General features: G+C 39.8%; 1 protein-coding gene across 2 annotated transcripts; it reads right to left on the bottom strand.

Moving 5' to 3' along the window:
- Positions 1 to 14,482: 14,482 nt before the first annotated feature.
- LOC141813908 (ankyrin repeat-containing protein ITN1-like) lies at positions 14,483 to 21,131 on the bottom strand. 2 transcript variants are annotated; one of them, XM_074701909.1, is made up of 4 exons: positions 21,009 to 21,131; positions 20,298 to 20,940; positions 15,668 to 16,077; positions 14,483 to 15,515 (listed from the first exon to the last, which is right to left on the bottom strand). In XM_074701909.1, the coding sequence occupies exons 2-4, from the start codon at positions 20,881 to 20,883 to the stop codon at positions 14,685 to 14,687; spliced, it is 1,827 nt and encodes a 608-aa protein (XP_074558010.1). In that variant the 5' UTR covers positions 20,884 to 20,940; positions 21,009 to 21,131; the 3' UTR covers positions 14,483 to 14,684. The 2 variants fall into 2 exon arrangements, with proteins under 2 accessions (XP_074558010.1, XP_074558009.1); XM_074701908.1 differs by having other exon boundaries at positions 20,298 to 21,131.
- Positions 21,132 to 21,427: the final 296 nt, after the last annotated feature.

Raw genomic sequence — 21,427 nt, 5'->3', positions numbered from 1 at the left:
CAAATCTGAGTGACGATTTGTTTACTTTACCTACATTCAAAGTTTGTGGTTCAAGAGGGTGATTTGATTTGGCCCTTCCTAGGATATGATAGTATCATCTAGTGCTTCCTCTTTGGACGCCTAGCATGTGTAGGATCAAAAAAGCATTAGAGGGTGGGTTGAATAGCACGGTTTACTTTTTTACTCATTTTTAAAAATTCATTTAATAAATTTAAGTATGTAGCAAAAAATAACAATTAAGACAGAAAGTAAGGACACTTTTATTTTTTATTTGGTTCACAACCTCTAACTGCTACTCCAAGGCTCACAATCCTTGATTACTTTTGATGGGTAATTCACTAAAAGACTCTTTCTCATAATGAGAAAGAGTCTCACCTTTTTACAATAAGAGGAATGGTAATAAGTTTACCGTTCCTATGAAATTAAGTACTAAAGATGAAAAAGAAATGTGCTATTTGTTATCGACAATAAAGTGAAGTTGCGTACGATTTTCGATGCAACATCTCGGTGTCGCAGCAGCGTCTCGAGAGCGTAGAGCGCAGTGAATAATGGTTGTAGAATAATCATAAAAGTTATTCAAGGCTCTTTGGTTGCAACTGCTTATATTGGCCAATCTGGTGCCTAGATCTTCTTCCGGGTGCCCCCATATCGGTTAGTCGATCCATTATCGTAGCTGATTTAGCATCTTCGATCACTTAGATCTCTTCTAGAGCGCCTAGAATGCTGACGTGGCGGTTGCCGGATCAACCTTTACTTTGCTACGTCTTATCCTTCTCCGAGAGTCTAGATCCCTTTCGGGTGCTTGGAAACTAAGGTGTCCTTGAGCCAATCAAGACTTGCCATTTCATTCACCTCGTTGGCCTAAAAAATCAAGATCCAGGCACTTGGAATAGATAGGGGTGTCTGGATCAGTCTGGGCACCTTGAATCTAATAGGGGTGCTCGAAATCTCAAGTTTTGGTTCCTTAATTTCATGTATTACAGAGTTAGCACAATGCAAATATAATATAAAAAATTATGTTTAGATAGTTTTACAACTATCTATCTTGATTTTTGGATTTTCAATGAAATCCTAGATCAGATCGACACCTACTGTTCCCTTCAAGGGAACGCATCTCTCACCTACTCCTCTTAGGAGAGTTACCTTTTACCAACCATCCGGTTTTCCATACCTGGTTGGACTTCTGCTCAACATTCGATCCTCTAACCCCTAGGACTTCCTTTCGATGTCCGATCCATCGCTGACCCATCATTTTACTAAAGTCCGGTCCATTGACCGCTTAGACTTCCCGCCTGGTGCATGCCCTAGAACCGCCAAGACTTCTTGCCGGTCCCACTGACCAGGACTTCTTGCCTAGCCTCCAACTAAGACTTTACTTGCCTAGCCTCTAACTAGAATTTTACTTGTCTAGCGTCCAACTAGGACTTTCCTATGCTACATACACACTTAGATTAGCTCGTCAGTACACAACACAATCTTAACTTTAACCCTTTGCCATGATCAAAACACATGTTCGATTATCTGGTACTCCCAGCACCAACAATCTTCCCCTTTTTATTATCGCAACCTAGTTCAAAGTGTATAAATTACTTGAAACTCAAAAATATTTCAAAAACATTCCTAAAGAAAAAATAAATATTTTAAAAAAGGAATAAAATATTTCCTCTTAATTCAAATTTTTAAGATTTTTCTCTGAATTTGAAGTAGTCTTTTAAAAATTTCATAATTTTTCTCTCTCCTTGAATTTGACATGGTCTCTTTTTTTTAGCTTTTAAGTTTTAAAGACTACTCAAGAAAAGCTCAGTTTTAAGAAAACTTAGTTTTTTATTTTAAAAAATAATTACTTAGATAAGTGGTAGTTTAGAAAAATATTTTACTTTAAAACATACTCATGAAAAACACTTAAAGAAATATTTTATTTTGAAAAACACTTTAGAAAAATGTTTTAACCACTGAAAAATATTTTACTTTGAAAATACTTTAGAAGAATGTTTTAACCATGCACTGAAAAATATTTTGCTTTGAAACATTTTAACAACTACTTAACCACTTATCTTAACTTTGAAGTTACTCTCCCCTTTGACATAATCAAAAAATAAATTTAATAGGGATAAAGTTTTTTTAAAAAATATTTTATGATTTCAAAACACTTAGAATCTTGTACAAAGTTTGAACAATTTAAGATGAAATGCTTGCAATAAAACACTTAGGCAATGGTCCGACTAAGAAATATCTTGGAGTTCTAAGTCGAGACTAGACAATCAAACTGTCAGATAATCCATGCATACATCTATTGTTGTTAGTAGAGGGAGCGCTAGATAATTGAACTTGTATTTTGATCATGAAAAAAGGGTTTAAGTTAAAATTATATTGTGTACTGATGAGCTAATCTAAATATGCAGGTAGTATAAAAAAGTCCGGTTCAACCAAATCAAAGACCGGTTCAATTCAATTGCAAATGTCGGTCCGGTTCAATTTCAAAACCCGGTTCAGTGGCTTTGCGTTAAAACACGAAGTGGTTCACAGGGTTAGGGGGCTCCTCGCGATCAAAAATAGCGAGCACTGTTGTTTCTTCTCTTCGTCGTCGCCGCGCTATACACACTCAAATGTAACGGGGTATTAAGAGGTGAAATCGAACCTTGTTGGACATGTAAGATCGATAAAAGCGCTAGAGGAGGGGAGGGTGAATAGCGCTTTTACGCGCTAGAGGGGGGAGGGTGAATAGCGCTTTTACGCTTTTCAGTCGATTTTCGATGTACGATTAAAAATGTGTGCGAAAGCGTAAAGACAAAGTATGAATGTGGAAGTAAATAGAACAAGGATAAACACAGAACACAAGCGATTTTTTTACTTGGTTCACAGCCGAAGGCTGCTACTCCAAGGCCCACGATCTTGGACCGTTTCCGATGGACAATCCATTATATGAACTTGTTCCTTACAAAAACAAGTTATGCGATACAAAAGATTTTTTCGACAAACCGTATCAAAATTACAATTTGCTTAAATAGAAAGTTACCCAAGTCACCGGAGTTGCTTGATCTTCATTTGTGTGTGATTTTGACGTTAAGGCGGCTTTAGGGTTGCTGCGGATTGCTCAGGGAGTCGTCGTCTCAATAGAGTAGTCTCGTGGAATGATCGGAATTGTTGTCTCGAGCCTCTAGTTGACGGTTCTTTTATAGGATGCTCAGGTCAACTTGACTTGATCTCAAGTCGACCCCAACTCAGCATCGATCCTCTTTCTCCGCGATGACTTTGCCTTCAGGTCGACTTGAGTCCCTACTCAGGTCGACTCATGTCTGACATGGAGCTTACCGATAACTTTTGCCTTCTCGCTGCGTTATCCGGTGCCCAAGTTGACTCGAGTACCCTCTAAGGTCGACTCTAGTTCGACGTGGAGGATTTCTGAACTACGTCGACTTCCGCTGTGGTTAACCAGGCTCAGGTTGACTTGAGTAACACTCAGGTCGACTCCAACACTAAACTTCTGGAAAACTTCGCTCAGAGTCTAATTATTCAATCTTTCCAACCCTACATTGAAAGTTAGTCTAAATAACATGCAAAATAAGAATTAGAGAGTCAGTTCCTAGAACTATCTCTTGGTCTTAACTTCAGGTCTCCAGTGAGATCCTGGGTTAGATCGACGCCTAATGTTCCCCTTGGAAACGCGTCCTGACCCACTCTACTCAGGAGAATTTACCTTGTGCCTATCAAGTCCTCTAGACTTGTTTAACTTTTGCTCGGCTCTGTCTTTAGCCCCCCAGGATTTGCTGCTGCGGCTCAGTCCTCTTGACCGCCCAGACTTCACCACGTCCTCCAGTCCTCCTGACCGTACCTGACTGGATTTTTGCCACACCCCTCGGTCCTCCTGACCCTTCATGGACTTTTCACTTGATGCCTTGACGCTGCCAAATCTTCTGCCTGATCCTCCAGATCAGGACTTTCTAGTGTCTAGCCGCAACTAGGACTTAGTCCTTTGCCTAGCCTCAACTAGGACTTAGCTTAAACCTATGTTCCCTACACACTTAGATTGACAATGTTAGCTCAACAACACACTTAACTTGAACCTTATGTCATTATCAAAACTAAGGTTCGACCGTCTGATGCTCCCCACACCAATAGGACAAGGTGAGGTTAAAGATAAATCATGCAATTCTTCCTAGAACATTTTAGGCAATGCACTTGAGACAATTGTTTATTTATTAAACAAAGTCTCTACCAAGTTGGTCTCTGCTACTCTATATGAGATATAAAATAGTAAAACCTCGCTTATCTTACTTGAAGATATGAGGTTGTCCTACTTACGTGAAGAGGACTGCATTAAATAAGTAGGAAGCTAAATATGATAAATGTCTACTTATTGGATATCCTAAGGAAATGAGGGATTAGCAATTTTATTCTCCCGTGGAAAGTGTTTGTTTCATATCATACCATATTCCTGGAAGAGCTACTCTTGCAAGAAATAGTGGGAGCTGAGTTAGAACTTTGATGTGCGTAGGATGTATACATGTATTTATGCTTTATTTGCACATCTTTCTGGGTTTATTGCTAAATTCTTGTGTACATTGCATCCCTTATTCATGCATTTAGGCACATATCTTGCATTTCCTAGTTCGGAGATCTGCTCGTGTTTTTATATGTTTCAGGGTGGAAAATGGAGCAAAAACGGGTAAAACGGAGTACCATTGAAGACAAGGCAAGACAGGGCCGTGCCTCATAGGCACGGCCGTGTCTCTCAGCCTCCTGGCCGTGTTTCAAAGGGCACGGGCGTGTGCCCAAACAGAAGACCAACAAGCCAAGGTCGTGCCTCACAGGCACGGCCGTGCCAACATTCCCCCTCAGCAGCAGCCAGAGGCCGTGTCTCACAGACACGGCCGTGCTTCAAAACAGAATCCAGCCAAGTCATGGCCGTGCCTCACAGGCACGGCCGTGTCTCCATCCAGAAGGAAGCCACTGCTGTTGGCCGTGCCTACCAGGCACGGCCGTGTGCCAAAACAGAAGGGTCCAAGCAGCTGGCCGTGTCTCAAACACACGGCCGTGTCCAGCAAATGAGGAGAAGACAGGCTTAGGCCGTGCCTCACAGGCACGGCCGTGCCTTCAAACAGAAGGGAGACAAGTCTGGACCGTGCCCCAGAGGCACGGCCGTGCCCCAGAACAGAAGCTTGACTGCCTTCGGCCGTGCCCCCAAAGCACGGCCGTGCCTCCTCCTGTGCCCGACGCCCACACGGGGCCGTGCCTCCCAGGCACGGCCGTGTGCACGGGGGCGTGCTGCATTCGTGACCTGCACTATAAATAGGTCCTTATTGAGACCTAGGAAAGGGGGGAGACCTTGGAGAGCCACCGGAGCTGTTCTAGAGCCACCGACGCCTGTTTCGGAGCGAGATTCGACGATCCATCCACCGATCCGACTGCTCCAGTCCATCCTCATCCCATCTACGCCGAGATTGCAGTCCAAGGAAGAAGATAAGTCTCATTTCCTGCATTTCTTTGTTGTATTCCTTGGAGTGAGATGTATTCTTTCCTTCCTTTGGCTTGTAACCTCCACGCTATGGAGTAGATTCCCTAGATTCTAGGATGTAGGATGAATCAGATGTAATGGATGATTGTATTTGGATTTGATTAATCTACCATTTTCTATGATATAACTGTCTATTGCTTTGTGGATTTGTGCTTGTGCTTGATGATAAATTATGTGTGTGTGAATCCATGAGGGTAGGGATTAACTATGAATTGGGGAATCATTAGGCCGTACACCGGGGCGCTTCGTAACACGGGGAATGCCTTGAACCGGGCGAGTTCCGAGGGGTTTCCTAATGCGTAGTTAATTCTTATGAGGGATAGTTAGCGGTCATTCGTTGTTGGGGAGAGATCCGTAAAAAGATATCCTGTGACAGGGGATAGGGTTCTTTTAGTACTCCGGGGCGCCTGAGTGACACGGGAATGCCTTGAACCGGGCTTCTAGAACCATTTCAAACCGACAACGAGTGACGTAAGAACACCAATGCATTATTTCGAGGATACCTGACGAGGTTGAATTGGATAAATTGGTTAACATCCCTACAATTGAACAATTATTGAGGAAAGGTAGAGGATCCAAGTCAATCAATCCATACTCTGAGGAGTCCGAAGTCCTAGGATCGTTTCACCACATAGTGTCACAGTCGATCCCTTTCTCCGAATTCTAGGATAAAGTACTTTAGAACACTCCCATCTCCCCCACACAACTCATGCTCAATATTCTCTCCACCTTATTGTGCTAGATCTAGTAAGTAATTCCACGGTCCCTGTGGATTCGATCTTTTTATTACTTGACGACATTCCGTATACTTGCGGAACGCTATCAAATGTTCTCTTTCATAGTTTACACATATGAGACAAGGTGCTAAAAGCGGTTAGCATTTATAGAGATAGATCAAAATGTTGCCTACATAAATAGATAAGGATTTAAAGGGGTAAGATTCTTGATCCAGCAAAAGGATCAATCATGAATGCTATGATGTGTACAAGGCCCGATATATCAAGTGCTCTAAGTGTTACAAGCGGATATCGATCAAATCCAGCAATAGATCATTGGGCGGCTATTTTTATTAAAGTACTTGCGAGGAAATAAGGATTTATTTTGGTATATAGAGAAGGTGATATGGTTACATGCTGGTATACGGATGCCAGCAACCAGACAGACTAAGATGATTCTGAGTCTCAGTCTGGGTACATATTTATTTTAAATTATGGTGCAATAAGTTGAAAGTATTTCAAATAAGACACAATTGCAGCTTGTGAAGTAGCAAACGAAGCGGTTTGGATCAGGAAGTTCATTTCTGAACTTGGAATGGTTCCAACCATTGTCAAAGCATTACTTGCTTATTGTGACAACAATGGAGCAATCGCGCAAGCGATGGAACCTAGGTCTCACCGTCGATCCAAACACGTGCTTTGGCAATATCAATTGATCAAAAAAGATCATCAGTAGAAGAGAAATATAATTCGAGAAGATTCCCATCGAAAGGAACCTTGTGGATCCTTTAATCTCTACCTCAAAGTAAATTTGAGGAACACATAGAGATGCATGGTATTGGATACCATAGTGATTGACCTTAGGCCAAGTGGGAGTCTTGTTAGATTTGAGGGGTGTCCTAAGGCAATCGCCTTACGGTTATACTATTTATTGGATAAATAGCAATTTACTATTTGAGTGCACATTTTATATGTGTTTGATTGGATCTTAAACTCAAATACTGAATGTCCGCAATACGATTCATAGCATGAGAGAATTTGTGATTGGATTACAACTAGTGAGCATCTCTACATGTGTAATTATGAATGTATTAAAATTATCCCTAGTCGAGGAATTGATGAGCACAGACGTCATCGATTCTGTCGAGACTAGCACGTTTAGATTCCTTGGTTAACCAAGCAGTCGATCTCACTGCTGGAGACATTGGATGTTGAGAGTTAAACGTGAATGCTGGTTAAAGGTAACCAGTTTATTGGAGTGACCAGCCGTGAGACTTCATATGGTTCAATACATATGTCAATAAAGATCTCAGTGTAGCTTAAGTGCAAGTTTCCTTTAACTTGTGGTATTCAAGTCACCTTGGTCACGGAGGCTTATACTTTGACATCTTAAGCAAGCATCTCCGAAGGAGGTGTGGACCCATGATGATTGGGTATAAGTCGAAGTGCCTGAAGGTGTTTGAATATCCCATAGAGGATTTACTGCTCCTTGAAAAAGGAGACGTATACCCTGCGGCCGCTTGTTAAGATTGTTACTAAAAGTCTTTGGTCAAAGCATTACATGTCAAGAGTACGACAATCTTAGATACATGTACAAGTAACTTGAATCCACAGGACAAGAAAGCAGCTTGGGCTAGGTGTGACATAGTTAGCCTAGTGGGGACCGACACATAGACCATGTCCTGAACCAAGCGGGTATAAGACGGTGAAAGGAACGAGACACGATTTAGTGTAGCTGCTGAAGGGTTTATAAGTGTTAGGATGTATACTATAAGCCTAGCTTTTATATGAACATCTATTTTGAAATAAGAATTATTTTGGTCTAATGTTTGCATTTTATATTCTTTATATATGTTAATGCAATTGTCCAATTAATTTATATTGTAGATAACATGGTGTGTGGTGCCACACAGAAGATCATGTTATCAGTTCCTTATAAATTATAAATAGTAGCTCACAACCAAAATGGATTGGGACAAACCATTGGAATGGTTGTAGTGTAATTGGTATTAGTTTATCTTGACTATAAAATTACACTAATAGACTATGTGTGTATTGAGCAGGACCGTTTGAGGTTGTTCGATTTATACTGACTATATAAAAGAATAAGAACTTTGTTATTATAGATGTGCGTTCTCTTAATCCCAATATAATAACAAGCACGTATACTTAGTATTTATTTCTTTAACTTATCAATAGGTGAGATTTATTCGTTAAATCAATAGGCATAATGAGTTGGGAGATAGTGTTGTTTATATGGTGTGTTATTGATTATAGAAGGAATCTGTGTCCTAATTATTTATGCTGATGATGCCCCGTTGAGGAACTCATAAGGATTATCATGTGAACCCTGTAGGTGGACTTAGTCCGGCATGATAATAAAGTTGAGTGGTACTACTCTTGGAATTAGAAGTTAATTAATTGAGTTGTCAGTAACTCATTTAATTAACAGACATACGATATCTTAAACACAGGAAGATTAATATACTCATAATAAGAAGGAGCCCATATTGTAATATAGGATTGGTGTGGTAGTTCAATAATAACCCTTTAGTAGTATGAGTTATTATTGATGGACTTGAGTTGGGTGTTTGGGCCAAACATGGAAGCCCAAGCCCATCAGGAGGCCTAAACTAATTTCTTCTCTAGGTCTCTGTTGTAGCCTCTATATAAAATCTCATATCCACCCTAATAGAATTCGATTAATCCTAAACAGAATTTTATTCGTCTCTAAACCCCTAGGGCCGGTGACTTGGGATAAATAGGAGGAGGAGGCGACCCCTAAAATACACAACCCTATTCTCCTAATCCCTCCTCTAGGGCCGGCGGCATAAAGAAGTGGGGAAGAGGAGGCGGCGCCCAATTCCACAAATTCTCCTTTCCCTTAATCCTCTAGGGTCGGCGCCCAACAAAAGAGAAAAGGAGAGGAAGAGAGGAAGAGAGGAAGAGGCGCCCCTTACCCTAGAACTCCCTTGTGGCCGACGGCTTAAGAAGAGAGGAGAGGAGGAAGAGGCGTCCAACCTTAGGTCCTCCTCTAGGGCCGGCGGCTAAGGCTCTTAGGAAGGAGTTGGGTGGTTATTCTCTTGGGAGATCATTGCCCACATGTTTTCCAAGAAGATGAGAGGAATACAATAGAAGATCAAGAAGTTTTCAGCTACAAACCATCATCCATACAATCTCAAGGAAAGATATGACTAATTTAATTCTGCTGCGTAGTTATTCTTTTGTATGGATCCTGAATACCAACACAAGAGGCCAGCGATCTTATGCTTCGATCAAGGTGTGCTTCGATCGATCAAGAACTTGCTTGATTGATCAAGCACATGTCTGATCGATCATGTGGGTTGCTTGGAAAGGTTCTGTCCCTATACAATTTTTTTATCTAGGAGAAATTGAACAGGACCAAATTCCAGCACCTTCAAGAAGTGTTCTGGAAATCAATCATTGATTTTTTGATCAATTGGAGATCATGATGTACTACTAAGTATCACTCATGATCGTTTCATAATTAATGGTTAATTACAGACGACTAATATAACTAGGAACCTATTGGGTCACATGCACTACAAGTTCTCTAAAGAACTTAAAACAAGTTTAAGAATTGAATTCTCAGAATGAGAGAAATAAAGTCTGGTTGGACTGGACAAAGGATAAAATAATGGAATTCATCTTATGAATATGAAATGAACGAAATTGATTTCATTCAAATTGGAGGTCATTTGGTTATTAAACCAAACGATTTAGTTTTGGACCAAATTGAACCAACTTGGTTTGGTTCATGACAAAAGAGGCTTTGGTAGAACGGATGTGATGAGAAGCTTCATCTTATGAAGATAAATTGAACAAAACTAATTTGGATCAAATCGAAGGTCGTTTTGTTATTGAACCAAGAGAAACAAGATTAAACCTGGTTTGTTACAGTAGCAGTACCAGTTTGCTACAGTGTTTTGGGTTAATTCCGGTTCAACCCAAACCCTAATTTTTCCTAGTTTGGCTTTGCCCCACCCGCCACTACTGTAGCTTCTCAAACCTAACCGCACATGATAAAAATAGAGGTGCGTCCCCTATTCATCCTCTTGGCATTGGGAGGTCACCGTTTGCCGCCCTCAGGAGCACGTTGTCTACTGCCTTCCAGAGCTGCGACATTATCTGCCACCTTCCCGAGCCGTGATGCCATCTACCGCCTTCTAGAGCCACGACGTTGTCTACCACCTTAATGTATGACCATGTCCTTCTATCTTCGATATCTAGATTGATCAATGAGGTATAGACCATGTCATCCTCTTATCAACCTTTATGTTTCTTGATCCCCAAGTAGACTCACTCAAGCAAATGAGTTCAACATCTCATATTGACTCATTTGAGCATGATCATGTCTTTCGTGGTCCTACTCTATCAAGAGGCTATAAGATATCACTCCCGTTATATGAGAGGGATAGATCATATCTACATTACTCACATTCCTCTGCATAATTTGTTACATACCCAGTGGTCACCTTTATGGTCCACCCTGTTACGAGTGACGTTTGACGATACCAAAGTAAATAACTCCTTATGTAGGGAACTGTAGTGACTTCAGGTCTAAGGACTATTCATACCAATAGTCACATAAGAAAGTTTATGACACTCATATAACGATCCATGAAACTTTCTCATGGCGGGTCACTACAGTATACATTTTCTAATGTATACCTATGTGTCAACTCGATATCTCATATCCATGACTTGTGAGATCAAGTCATCTAATTAACCTACATGCTAGTCTTAGCACATTAACATCGTCCCTGAATATTAATGCTTAACTAGGAATGATTAAGAGTAGTGTTCTCTATATCATCTCACTATCAATTCAAATAATCGATATGATATAGATTAGAACTAGCTACCCAAGGACATTATTATACTTAGTTGTTTGACACAAATACAAAGTAAGTATAATAACCAAAAAGTTTATCTTTATTAATAATATAATATGATACAAAAAGTTTCTAGTCAATCATCACATAATTGGCTCTAGGGCTACTACTAATAAAGGGAGCAATAAGCATCAGTTTGACCTAGGATTTTACTAAAAATCCAAAGTCAAGACTAGACAATTGTAAAATTGTCAAGAGTTAATTTCCTATATTTTTCTTGTATTCTTTTAATTCTGTGATGTAGGAAAGTCAACTTAAAAGAAAATCAAAAAATGAGTTTTCGAGCATCCCTATTTAATCTGTGCGCTCGGATAAGAGTATTTCAGGCCAGCAAAGTATATGAGGTGGCAAGTGCTGATTGGCCTAGACACCTCATCCTCCAAGATTCGAAAGCAATCCAGATGCCTAGGGATAGATAAGTCACAATTGGATAATCAAATACACTTCGCCAACTCTTATTACATCAATTGTCCAAGTGCCCAGAGAAGGACAGAATCACGGTGATAATTGGATTGAGTTAGATCAGGCTGGAGATGCCCGGAAAAGGATTCGGGTACTCGAAATCACTAATAAAAGAGGATCTCGATCAGAAACTCTGAACAATAAATTTCTACCACCTTGTACTTCCATTGTGCTCCAAAATTTTAATTATATGCCAAAGTACTACTTTAATGACTTTTCTCAAATCATAAATCTTTTGTTGGTAGCTTTTAACTCTCATATTGTATTTTTGTGCTTTATTTTGTATGAGACCGATAAATTTATTACAGTTTTTATTTTTTATAAAAGCGAAATTTCCTTCTTCTTAAAAAGGAGGATACTAGTGAATTGCCCATTGAAAGCAGTCAACGACCGTGGACCTTGGAGTAGCAGCCATAGGAAGTAAACCAAGTAAAAATAATAATAAATCTCTTTCTTTTATATTTTTATTTTTTGCTGCATCTTTAAAAAGTGAAAAAGCGATAAGTACTATTCACCCCCCCTTTAGTGTGCTTTCGATCCTACAACTTAACATCCAATCCTCCATAACTTGTTACCACTTTCACCAACACACCTAACATTTGGGTCTCCACGACCTGTTAAGACTTTACTCATATGTCTAGCATTTGATCCTCAATGACTTATTAGGACTTTTCTTATTATCAAGTGTCTGATTAACTGTGATCCACTTGGACTTTGCTTTTTTGCCAACTCCTTATTAGACTTTCAACTGTTAGGTCAATTATAACCCACTTGGACTTTACCCTTGCCAACTCTCTGTTAGACTTTCAATTGTTAAATGTCTAATCAACTGTGACCCATTTGAATTTTATCCTTGTTAATTCTCTGTTAGACTATCAACTATCAAGTATCCGATCAACCATAACTCATTTAGACTTCTTCACTATCAAGTATTCAATCACCTTTATCTACTTGATTTTTCTCATAACCATTATACATCAAAATCAATCTTTGTCGACCTTAACCCGAGGTAAATTACACCAAACATTTATCTCTCCCACAAACTTTTTTTCTACTTGACATCTCACTCTCAACTATTAAACATATTAATCAAATATTGAAATCCAACAATCTCTATAAATTGAGCTTGATGAACTTTTATCATAGGTCAATTGCATCAACATAAATTAAGTCAAGTGAAGCTTAAGTTCAAATAACTGAATAGTTAAGTCAATTAAGAGTCAACTAAACATGTTTATCTTGCAAATAGTAGCTCTTTATTTTGACGTGGGTTGATTGAAAAGTAATTTAGTGGATTGAAATGAATTAAGTTGATTGGGCAATCAACAGATTGAAATAGTTTGCTCTCAATTTGTTTTGAGTTGGCTCTGTGATCAACTAAAACATTGTTTGAATTCAACAATAAGATCATTCGAGTTGACCCTATCCATTTAAATTGTAACAAGCATTGAATCAATTGGAAATATTTTTAGTTGATTAAAGTCATATCATCTAGATGATGAACCAATTATATTATCTAATTGAGTCAACTAATAAATGTTGGGCCAAAAGAAATAAATTTGAGTTGAATGAAGTTTCGAGTCAATTGGAGATAACCGTTGACAAATAAGACTTTCATGATCAACATGTCAATTAGTTGACTATAATTTGTGACAATTAGAATTAAAAAAAATAGTTGGTTGAAACTTATTCAATAAAAAATTATAATTCTATGTCATCCTTACACAACGCCATCCATTGGTCCCTCAGTCTTTAATTTATAAGTCTTCTAGTTTTGTTTGAGCTTAAGGTCGCTATTCTTTTGACAAACTTTACTTTTGCTTTAATTTTTTTTTTAATCCTTTATAGATCTTTTGTACAATATTTCTTCACATGATGTAAGGAGAAAATAATAATCATTTTTCAAGAAGCCTATCAGTCCATAGATTGCTATCCCATCATTTGATCCAAATTATTTAATATCACCACTACTAAAAGTACTTTTTTACCCCACCTATTCCTTCGTTTATTTAAATAGCCCTCAGAATATAACTGAATTGATTACAACATAACAGAATTACAGAAATGAATAAGGGTTCAAATGGGGAAAAATCGAGATAATATCCTTCTCCGTTGTAGCCAACTACAGCTTCTCGATTTACCTTGGTGGTCGGTGGGAAACTTCCGTGGGATTGGGCCGACCACCCCCAGAGATGTTGGCTACTAGGATTATCATTTTTTTTACTCCACCTATTCATTTGTTTATTCAAATAACCCTCGTAATATAACTGAATTAATTACGACATAACAAAATTACAGAAATAAATAAGAATTCGAATCTCGATGAAATCGAGATAATATCTTTCTCCGTTGTAGTCAACTGCAACTTTTCGATTTACCTCCTCACAGATGGTTGTAGGACTAACCGTGTAAGACCGCTGGGGTGACAGATTCTATCCTCTATTTTTTTTTACAAAAATTCATTCAAATGGACATCTATTAATACAATACATTTAATTAAATTATCATTTTATTAACTCAACAATTGACTAAAAATGTCATTATTTTCAATTATAAAACTACAAAAGAAACTAATTTCCAGATTGTATATTACCATTAAATGCTATTTGCTAATATCCGCATTATATTTCTTTAACTGCACCACTAAAAAAATATAAATTTTACTTGATTTTTCATAAAACATTAATAACTAAAGGAAATGCATTGTTCAGTTAATTAACATATTTAATAATTGAGAATTAACTAGACTGTATTTGTACAAGTGATAATTTTAATCATGTTTACTTAATTTTATTTTGAAATTTTTATAAAATCACTTGTTTAACAAAGTTAGTATTGTAATTGAACAAAAATATCTTATATCTGCTCCAGAAAGACAATATTTGGTCATTTTGCAAAGTCTATTTCAACATATATGAAGAAAATTTGGCCATTATGGCATAAAATGGCAGGAAGCGGCATAGAGCCTCAATATTGTGACATTGTGGTTTTTTAAGTACTAGATGGAGCAACAAGTGGCCGTGAGCAGATAAGACAAGTATACAGAAACTGAGTTTCGGTAACAATAACCTCAACTTAGATGGCATAAATCTTGTCGATTTCAGAATCTGATAACTCGGTGTTGGCGTGCCATGAGCTTGATGTGCTCCGCTGAATTGACTTCTTCCTTCGGATAGAACGGGTGCGTTTGGATTTGACCACAAAGAAAGTCATTGTCCCAAGAACTCCAACCATTATCAGACCACCTATTAGTGTAACAAGCATCGCAACCCATCGGACCTTCCTACCTAAGACAATATATGATGCGGCAATGAAAGCAACGGTGGTGCAGATGGAGGCCAACCACATCAATTTATTTATAATCTCCACAACGCGCCGCTCTGCCTTTGTCTCTCCCCGGACAAGTGTTATCTGGATCACCACCACGGCCAATGAAGTGAAAAGAGCAATAGCATTAAAGATGAAGAATACCTTGAAAACACCTGTTTGCACAACTACTGCAACTCCACTATCTTGGGTTCCACCAGGCACCGTAAAGATGGATGCAAAAGCTACTGTTGCGAAGAGGACTGCAACCACTGTGACTGAGTTAGTAGCATTGTTGATACCTTCCCTATGAAGTTTCCTAAGCTCCTTAGCAATCCCATGCACATTTTTGTTTGTTTTCCTAGTTTGCTCTAGTTGGATATGAACATCATTTTTTATCTCAGTTACAGTCTTGCGCAGCTCATCTCTTGGTTGATTCAGTTCATTGGCTCTGCATGCTCCATAGCGAGATAATGCATCCTTAATATCAGCAGACTCTTCGGAAAGAGGCAGGCCTTCAGCAATATCAAATGCAGTTTTATGATCTCTTGTCAATGCATTCACATTTGTATCTGGGAGGAGCAGTAGAAGATTTACTATCTGCGAAAGAAAGAGAATACTTGAAATGCAAAAGAAGAAAAAACTAACACCATATATTTGAAAGCTTCCTAAATGAATAAATTGTTGCAGCTAATATAAGCAACTCGAACCAGAGCACCAGAAAAATAATATGTATTACACTAACAATGTACCTCTGCCCGCTTTTTTCTGGTCGCCACGTGCAATACTGTGTTCCCAGCTCTGTCTGGTAGCATCACTATTGCTGGATCAGCATCCACAAGGGCTTTAACAACTTCACAGTTTGTGCCCTTCACAGCCATATGCAAGGCAGTTTGCCCCTTCTTATCTGTCCTCCTGGCAAGATGTGGATCCTTTCCAAGCAATGCCTCTACAATTTCAACATGCCCTTGTCGTGCAGAAAAGTGAAGAGCATTCTTTCCGTTGCTTTTGGACAACTCAATTAAGCTAGTATCTTGTTCCAGCAGCAGCTTGACAATTTCAGTGTGCCCTCTTATTGATGCAGTTATAAGGGGAGTTGCATTTGATTGTCCAAAGGTCTTCACGAGAGTTGGGTCATGGTCCATGAGTACCTGTATAATTGCTGAAGGTACATATTAGTGCTAAATCTGCAGGACAATGTCTTCAAGGTCAAACAGAAAGCAAGGAGACAGTAATGATATATAACATAGGAAAGAAAATAGTTTTTGACATCACTACTTTATTTGAAGGGGAACTTTGACGCAACGATAAAGTTGTTGCCATGTGATCTAGAGGCCACGGAGATTTGAATCTCGAAAATAACTTCTTACAAAGCAAGGATAAGGCTGCGTACAATAGACCCTTCTCAGGACCCTACATTGACAGGAGCTTCATGCACCAGACTGCCCTTTATCACTACTTTATTAAGAAAAAATAGATACCCAAGAAATTAGATAAAAGCACATGATACTTATACATCAACACGAGAAACCACCAAATGACAAGTTTGTTGGGCATATCAACACGAGAAACCACCAAACGACACTGTAACCCTTTCCAATGACCTTGAACTGGACTATAAGTTGGAACTATTTAGATATCCAAGGAGAGTAGCAACTAAAGGGTAGTGGGTATCCAAGCCTCTGCGTGATGCAATGATGCTTGGCATCTATCGAGCAAATAATGGTGGTGCCAACCCAGTGAATGAGAAGACCACAGGAAATGATGTTTTTCATCCTCATTGCATGATTTCTTTATGATAATTTCTCCTGGAGCTATCGGTGGTATGAACTCCAAATTCTGCGGTGTTTAAAGACTATTTGAGGTCTTTTAGTCCCAGCATAATTTTGTTACTTGAGTGAAAAGTGAGCGTTAAGGTGATAGAAAATGTGAAAAAGCATGTTTTAACAGAGGGATTTTCAGGAGACATTTAGTCTTGCAGTTATGGAATTGCAAAGGCAATATGTTTATTGTCAAATCAGAAATTCTAATAGGGGAGACCAGTGGCTCACCATTGTTTATGCTAGATCACACTGCCAACTCTGTGAAGCACTCTGGCTGGATGTGAAGCAAATATCACAAATAATTGATTGAGGATAGCTTAAGGTGGGGGACTTCACTGAGATTGTGCATAGAAAAGAGTAAGCAAGGCGAGGATTTGCCAATGGATACTCGAGCAATTCAGAGGCTGGTTAGATGAGTGCAGCCTTATTGATGTTGACATGCCCAATCCATATACTTGGCAAGGAGGCATCTGGGACAACCATGAAATGGTGTTCAAGAAACTCGATTGTGATTGCAAATGCACAACGGTGGTTTTGTTTGATGAAGCATCGGTGGAAGTGGTTCATAGGCTCTACTTTGATCACCACCTGGTCATTAGATTTTTCAGAGTGGTTGTTTTGAGCTAAAAGTCTAGCACCGGCCTTGTCTTGAACATAGCTAAACTGTGGCAAGTCCTATAGAAATGGAACCATGAAGTGCTCAGAACATTGACAGAAGGAAGAGATGGCTTCAAGCTCACTTAGAAGAAATCCAAAAGTGTAGTTCCAGTAGGGGCCAAGCACTAGGAGGAATCTTCAGGAACTGGAACATCATATCATGGAAGATCTCAGTAGAACACGATATGACAGAGCTCTTTTGGTGATAGAAATCGAGGGCAAACTGACTTGCACTAAGGGACCAAAACACACTATTTTCATACTAGAGTAATTATTAGGTGGAACTTAGGATGGTGAGTGGGAGTTCAACCAAGAGTAGATTAAGGAACAAGCAATGGTAAACTTCATGGCTTTGTACAGATATGGCGGGGAAGTAGCACTTGGGAATTTTCACCAATGGTTCCCAAACACTATGCCAAGAGGCTGTGAGTTTACTAGTTCAACCTGTCACAAAGGAAGACATTGCTTTCACTTTGAAGTCTCTAAGTCTTGTCAAAGTGTTAGGGCCTGATGGTATGCATGCCATGTTCTATCAGAGCTAAGAGACTATTGGGGATAGCATCACCAATTTGTTTCAAAGGCTTTCAAGCTTGAGTTAGACCTATGACTGTCAACCATATGCATGTGGTTCTGATCCCAAAGTGTGAATAGCCTAAGCAGCAAACTCAGTTTCGGCCCAAAGTCTATGTAACACCTCATACAAGATTATCACAAAGGTGATCGTGCAATGTCTTCAGCTGTTGTTGGGCTCTCTCATATCCCATTAGCAAATGAGTTTTGCTCAAGGAGGCATATGCAAGAGAACCAAGTGATCATGTAGGAAGTGTTCCACTTGTTCAATACAATTAAGGGGGAAAAGGGCTTCATACTTACAAATTGGCCTCAAGAAGAGCTTCATGCTGATTGACTTCAAGATGGCATATGATAAAATCAAGTTAGAGCTTCTCTTTTATTCACCTTTGCATTTTATCAATGTTATTATGCAGTGTGTTACAACTACATTTTTCTGGTTTCTTTGGGATGGCGAGAAAACCAACACTTTCAAAGCAAGGGTGTCCACCCTCACTGTACTTGTTCATCTTTGCTTGAAGCGGTTATCTCACCTTAATCTTTCCAAAGTAGTTTCAAATGAATGGAGGGGCATGAGGGATGGAAGGATGAGGCTAGTTCTTAGCCATCTTTTCTTTGCTAGTGATCTTATTCTACATACTAAGGCATCTTGGTACCGCCTCAATGATGCTTGAGAAGTGTTGAGGCAGTTTGAGGGAGCCTCAAACAAAAAGGTGAATGTGGAGAAGTTCTTAATCTGCCTTTTGAGCTTTGGATTTTCAGCACCAAAAGGCTATGGAAAGATATCTCGACATCCACGTCGATGTTGGGAGGAATACGAAAGTACACTACATGGGCATTGTGGGAAAGCTATCAAAACCCTAGAAGCTGGGTGAAATGCTCTCTTTCCATGGCAACTAGGATCACCCTCACTCAGTGTATTCTGGCATCAATACCAACCTTTGATATGCTGGTTTGTTGGCTTCCCAGTCTTGTCAATAAGATTATTGGACAAAAGTGTTAGGTATTTGGAGGACTGAGGTAACTGAGCAATCCTTGGGAGAGTTTGAGGTGGTGTTTCTAATGGATGGTGGCACTTGGGTTCAATAACTTTGGGCAAAATATGGGGTAAGGAGAGTTGCCTTGGTAGATTTCATTGTCTAAGCTTTTGACTCCACCCTATCGAAGCAAGTTTGCTGCACATGGGAATACATATAGACCAGGTTTAGGTGGAAGATTGGAGATGGCTGATCACTGTTCCTTTGAGACTCAATAATTTGGCTAAGCTATGGGTGCCCAAGTAACTACGCAAATTGATGCTCGGTAAGGCTGCACAAGAAGGAATGCGGTGCTGGGATAAATTCCAAAGCTTTCTTCCCTACTCAATTCTGCTGGAATTGGCAGAGAGACCACCATCTAGTTTTGATGATAGCAACAATGCCATTTTCTGGATGAAGTCAGACAACGGATGGTAAAATACTTGTTCAACATACTCACAATTGAAGGAGTGATGATTACTCCAAGGCCACAGTGGAAAAGAATATGGAAGTGTCATGCACCACAGCGAGCCCATGTCACACTGGAAAGCGGGGCATCAAGGTCTTCACACAAATGAGTGGGGTGTCCGGAAACAGCCCTACATGTCGTTAGGGACCATCTGGCAGCCCATGAAGTTTGGAGCAAGTTGGAGCCAACATTGCAAGAAGAATTCTATGGATGTGCGAGGTTGGAAAATTGAGGTGATACATTGTGGTAGAGAAGACAATAAATGGGCACATCTGCTAATCTGGAATGCCCTGCAGAAGAAGAATGCTTTGGGTGTCTCTCTCCCTGAATTCATCAGATCAAGCGAGGAAATTGCATCTTTAAGCAGAGTTTTGATGTGTAATTTGCAACTATAGTTGAAAATAGGCCTTAACAGGTCACTTTTCTAACAAAAAAATAGAGACCAGCAGAAGTAAATACAGTACACTGTTCACAGAAACTATGAAGCAAGTAATTGACAACTGCAAAAGATCAAAACAAGTATCCAGTAAGGAAACAATAATGTAAAAGAAAGGTATTCTACACCAAAAATAGTTAGAAATAAAAATTCAATAAGGTTAGCTATCACTCTCCTACAAGCTTTCAAGTGATTTACTTAGATGAAGCTAGTTCTAAAGTTCAATCATTAAAGTTGTGAGTAGAGGTCGATGCTTTCTTCAAATCCATGCATTGGTGACTAAAATGTTTTTTTGCAAGATTCGAGTCTTGGACAGGCTGAATAGCCGTGGTTCAAAACAAGGAGATAAAGAAATTTTCAAAAATCCATGCAAAATTGAATGAAATTAACTATGAAAGACAGCCCTTTTACCTTGTTGCCCTTCCCTAACAGCAACATGGAGAACATCGAACCCAGATCTGTTCTTCCGGGTGAGACTTTCCCGATTGGAGTACTTGAGCAGCTCGACCACCAAATCGAGAAACCCTTTCTCAGCCGCCACGAACAGCGCAGTCTCGTCCACTTCGTTGACGTCATTCACCACAGCCGCCCGTATCTCCGCCAACTCGGCATCGAACTCTGCCCCCATCGCCGTCCCCGTCATCTGGGCGTCGATCTCGCCGAGGATCTGCTTCACGGCTTCGAGATCGCCCCGCTTCGCAGCGAGGTGAAGCTCCGTGTCATTGTGCCGTCCCGTCACCTGCTTCACGTACTTCTTCCTCCCCGAGGGGTCAATCCTATTTCCTGAGTTGGAGAGGACCAGCGAGGGAGACGCGTCCATACGTTTACTGGAGTTGGAAAGCACTAATGCTGGAGTGGCAGGCGTCGAGGGCGTTGCCGGCGTCGAGGGCGTGACGGGCGTTGAAGGCGGCACCGCTGCTTCTCGGCACATGCGTTTCCCAGAGTTGGAAACCCGCAGCGCGGGGACAGGCAACGGAGATGGCGAACTCGGGTTCATGAGGGATGGTGCACATTCCAGATGCCTTTCTCCTCCTCCGTCAAACCAAGTGCGGAACTGGGGCAAAAGGTACAGATTTAGAGATCACCGGAAGAAATGAAAAGCGATGAGAAAGGCGCCGTTGCCTTTGTCAGTTCGGAGACCCATCATCGCCCTGGATCTGCAGCTCCTCCACCGAGCGATCGCCTGCAACCCCAACAAAGAATGCACGCCATTGCCGGACCGAGCAAGGACTAGAAACCAGTCCACGTTAGGGAGACTAATCGTGGAGATCTTTTTCCATGGCAAAAAGATATTATAAAATACTGTAAAAAATAAAATAAAATAAAATTATTGACGCGCATTTTGATAGTCAATTTGACTTAAATTAAAAAGGCATTATTTTTGGGGCATGATTGAGTTATTAAATAGATAAGAATTGAATTTCGACGAAGTTAAGTAATGTGTAATGGTTAATTATAATTTTTTCGATTTATTTTGATTATGAGACTGACTATATAAGACTGTTGGGAGATAAATTTTATCTTTTGCTGAAGTTGAAATA

Source organism: Curcuma longa, chromosome 20 (genome assembly GCF_044706935.1).
Source record: "Curcuma longa cultivar G26 ecotype Majalengka, Jawa Barat chromosome 20, ITB_CL_G26_1.1, whole genome shotgun sequence".
In the NCBI taxonomy this organism is placed as follows: Eukaryota; Viridiplantae; Streptophyta; class Magnoliopsida; order Zingiberales; family Zingiberaceae; genus Curcuma; species Curcuma longa.
The sequence above is the reverse complement of the archived record's forward strand: the minus strand, read 5'-3'. Positions and strand labels throughout refer to the sequence as shown.

Coding starts and splice junctions, on each gene's coding strand:
- LOC141813908 (XM_074701908.1), bottom strand. CDS start 20,883: ATGAACCCGAGTTCGCCATCTCCGTTGCCTGTCCCCGCGCTGCGGGTT. Junction 16,078..20,297: donor TGTTAGGGAAGGGCAACAAG/GTAAAAGGGCTG, acceptor ATGTACCTTCAG/CAATTATACAGGTACTCATG. Junction 15,516..15,667: donor CCAGAAAAAAGCGGGCAGAG/GTACATTGTTAG, acceptor TTTCTTTCGCAG/ATAGTAAATCTTCTACTGCT.